Below are 3,329 nucleotides of genomic sequence, written 5' to 3' on the forward strand. Positions count from 1 at the left end.
TGGCGCTATACATTAACGGCACAGTTAACGTTAGTGTATAGCACCAAGTATTTTGACACTATATATAAAAATATCATCTTTTTTTTTTCTCCACCTATTTATGTATTTTGAGTCCAAAAGAATCACATTTTGGTTCCATACTCGTAATAGGCAGTGCCACATTATTTTCATATTAGGATCTTTTTATTATTAATATTTTCCTTATTTAACAGATTGGCCGTCCATGTCTTTGGTCCTGACGTGGTGGATTCTTATTCGTTAAAGACTTTTAAATAAAGGTAAGAAAACTTCCCGAGATTTTCAAAATCATTATTCATAAAGAATAAGGTGGAAAATGAAGATTTGTTTCCAATAATAGGTAAATTCCACGCTGGCAATCTTTTATTTTCTCTCTTTCATTTTATGTGATACGAAAATCTAAAAAAAATGAAAATTTTGAAATTTATAATATTAAATATACCCTAATATATATGCGGCTGGAAAAAAAATATGATAAAATCAGAGTTTAAATTAAATTAATTTCAAAATTTAAAAAGGGATCAACAAATTCAAAAAAAGGGGTATATACTGTCATAAAATTGGCAGCACTATGGTGGATTCTTATTCGTTAAAGACTATTAATATTTTCGATTAAGGTAAGAAAATTTCCAAAGATTATAAAAAATCACAATTGATAAGGAAAATTGGTGTAAAATGAGATTTGTTTCCAAACATAGGTAATGCCCAGCTGGCAATCTATTAAATATATGGCCTGAAATTAATTGACAGCACAATCGCTGACGTGGATTCTCCAAATTCCCACTCAATCATTGAGTTTTTTCCTCCTTTTTAGACTCCGCCCCTTCTTTCATTTCTCACTCTTCCCGGAAAAAAAAGAAGCTCTTTTTTGTGAAGGAAACAAAAAAAAAAAAATCCTTTTTGTCTATTTCAGAATTTAGTACAAATTGATTCTGTTTTTGATCTCTATGTATACGAAATTCGTTGTAACGAATCAGAATTACAGAGACTGATTGAGAAGCTGGAGGTTGTTTGTGTTTTCTGATATGTCTTTCATGGCTACTTTTTTTGTTCCCGAGGAAACAAAGGAAGAAGAAGGCGCGTGGGAAAAAGAAAGATAATAGACAATATTTCTTTTTCTACTAATTCTCAATCTCCGAAATAAGCAGAAGTTGAGCAAATAACTATAAACTTTTATAGTTTTTCTGTATCTATATAACCGTATCTCTGTTTCGATCTCTACTTCTGCTGGTAATTGTTTTGTCTTTTGATTTTTTTTGTTTGTTAGTATAAAATAATTTATTTTGACGGTGAATTTTGTTTTTTTTCCTTCCTTCAGTTTGACGGTTAAGGAAACGATGTCGACGACGGTAATAAGCGAGTCGGTCGAGATGAACGCTGCCGCGGAGGCACAAACGGTAACGGCGAAACTAACGGCGCCAACAATCGAGGTGGATTTCGCGACGTGCGAATGCTGCGGATTGACGGAGGAATGTACTCTGGCTTATATACAGACGATTCGGCAACGGTATCAAGGGAAATGGATATGCGGATTGTGTGCGGAGGCAGTGAAGGATGAGATGATACGTTGCGAAAGGCTGATCAATACGGAGGAGGCGTTGACACGTCACCTCAATTTCTGTAAGAAGTTCAGTTCTTCAAGTCCTCCGCCGGTGGATCCAACGGTTCACTTGATCACCGCCATGAGGCAGCTGCTGAGGAGGAGTTTGGATTCACCTAAATTGCTTAGGTCAATGCCCTGTAGTCCGACGAGGAACGGTAGAGAAATGAAGCCAGACGTGTTGGTTCGTGCCGATAGTTGTATTCCTACACTCTCATTGGTGGAATCTGCTGCGTATCATGCCATGGAAATGGATCAAAATTGTGAATGAAACTGGTAATTGTAATTTCTAGCTTTATTTTCAATTCCCAAATCCCCGCCATGAAAAAAAAAAAGAAATAAATTAAGGAGAAAAAAATTTTAGTGCTTAATTTGACCCTAAGTGTAAACAGAATAGTACTAGAACTATTTGGCAGTTGTGATGAATGGAAATGGTATTTGCTCTAAATTTGCGTGATTGAAGTTTGAATTCTGTTTACTCAACGGATTTTACAATTTCGATTAGCTATATTAGAATGGACCTGTAAATATATATTAACAAAAGGTGTGTTCTGATTGATAAGCTGCCTATATATTTTTTTGGCAATTAAACACCATAAAATGTCTTATTTTATGAAAATCTTTTCCTTCATAGACCTCTTTGCGAACTACGACTTCATGGGTTTTATCAATTATGCAAAGATATATATAACGGACTATGCTTGCTTTGCTATTATATAATATGAAAAGCAATGTTGAAGATCGTGGTTTAGTCGGAGTCTTGGTCTAACTGGTAAAGTTAGCCTCCATGTGATCAGGAGGTTACGGGGTAGAACCAGGGAAACAGACTTGGAAACAGACTCTTGCAGAAATGGAAGGTAAGATTGCGTACAAGATACCCTTGTGCATGGGCGAAGCTACAGCCTATCACGGCTAGTGAATTGACCACCATTCGTTGAAAAATTACAGTGTATGTGTAGGTAAAATATTAGATTTTAGAGGTACATAACATATACCGAATACCCTTTATCGGGGAATTTTCTTTATTTCTTTAAAATTTGAACACCCTTGAAAGTTTTTTTGGCTTCGTCACTGCCCTTGTGGTCCGGCTCTTCCCCACATCCCGTGGCGCACACTGGGCTGCCGTTCAGAGCAAAAAAAAGGAAGAAAAGAGATCATATTTTGAAAGTTCACGAGGATTAAGTAAGAATAAACATCTCTCTCTTCGTCTAATTCTGGGGTATCAAATTAGCTGAAAAAAGCTAGACAGATCTTCTCCCTAATTGTAGACAAGAGACCTAGAAGAGGAAAGCTTCTTGCTTTTTCTGGCTTATGGAGTATAGCAGAGGAAGTATGAATTAGGTACAGAGAACCCAAAATTGAGAAAATGACAATGTCATATTAGTACATGTGACTTCCCTTTGTACAAAATAGTGAAGAAAATCTCGTGGATGAGTGTGGAGGTTCTGGCTTTGAGACAGAACTGAATGGGCGTTCCGTTAGCTAATTGATGTCAATCGAAAGTACCATTGTGGGCCTAAGCAACCCTGTTGGTTGTGATGTGAACAATATTTCTTTACCCTTAACTAGAGAACTCTTATTCAAATTCTGAGAAACAAATTGGAAGTACTTTCCCTCTGATGGACCCTATACCACTTGAGCCTGAATTAGTTAAACGGGTATGTTTTGAACATAGGAGTTGGTGGTGGTGGTGGGGGGGGGGGGGGGGGTT

General features: G+C 36.7%; 1 protein-coding gene across 2 annotated transcripts; it reads left to right on the forward strand.

The window, feature by feature from the left end:
- The first annotated feature begins 845 nt into the window (after positions 1-845).
- Positions 846-2,096, forward strand: LOC109212834. Of its 2 annotated transcripts, none has more exons than XM_019376525.1 (2): positions 846-1,169; positions 1,337-2,096. In XM_019376525.1, exon 2 carries the CDS (start codon positions 1,356-1,358, stop codon positions 1,887-1,889), a length of 534 nt encoding a protein of 177 aa, XP_019232070.1. In that variant the 5' UTR covers positions 846-1,169; positions 1,337-1,355; the 3' UTR covers positions 1,890-2,096. The 2 variants fall into 2 exon arrangements, with proteins under 2 accessions (XP_019232070.1, XP_019232069.1); XM_019376524.1 differs by having other exon boundaries at positions 847-1,248.
- The last annotated feature ends 1,233 nt before the right edge of the window (positions 2,097-3,329 follow it).

Source organism: Nicotiana attenuata, unplaced genomic scaffold, assembly GCF_001879085.1.
Source record: "Nicotiana attenuata strain UT unplaced genomic scaffold, NIATTr2, whole genome shotgun sequence".
In the NCBI taxonomy this organism is placed as follows: domain Eukaryota; kingdom Viridiplantae; phylum Streptophyta; class Magnoliopsida; order Solanales; family Solanaceae; genus Nicotiana; species Nicotiana attenuata.

What these genes read in the sequence shown, in the direction of transcription:
- LOC109212834 (XM_019376525.1), top strand. Translation starts at nt 1,356, where the DNA reads ATGTCGACGACGGTAATAAGCGAGTCGGTCGAGATGAACGCTGCCGCG.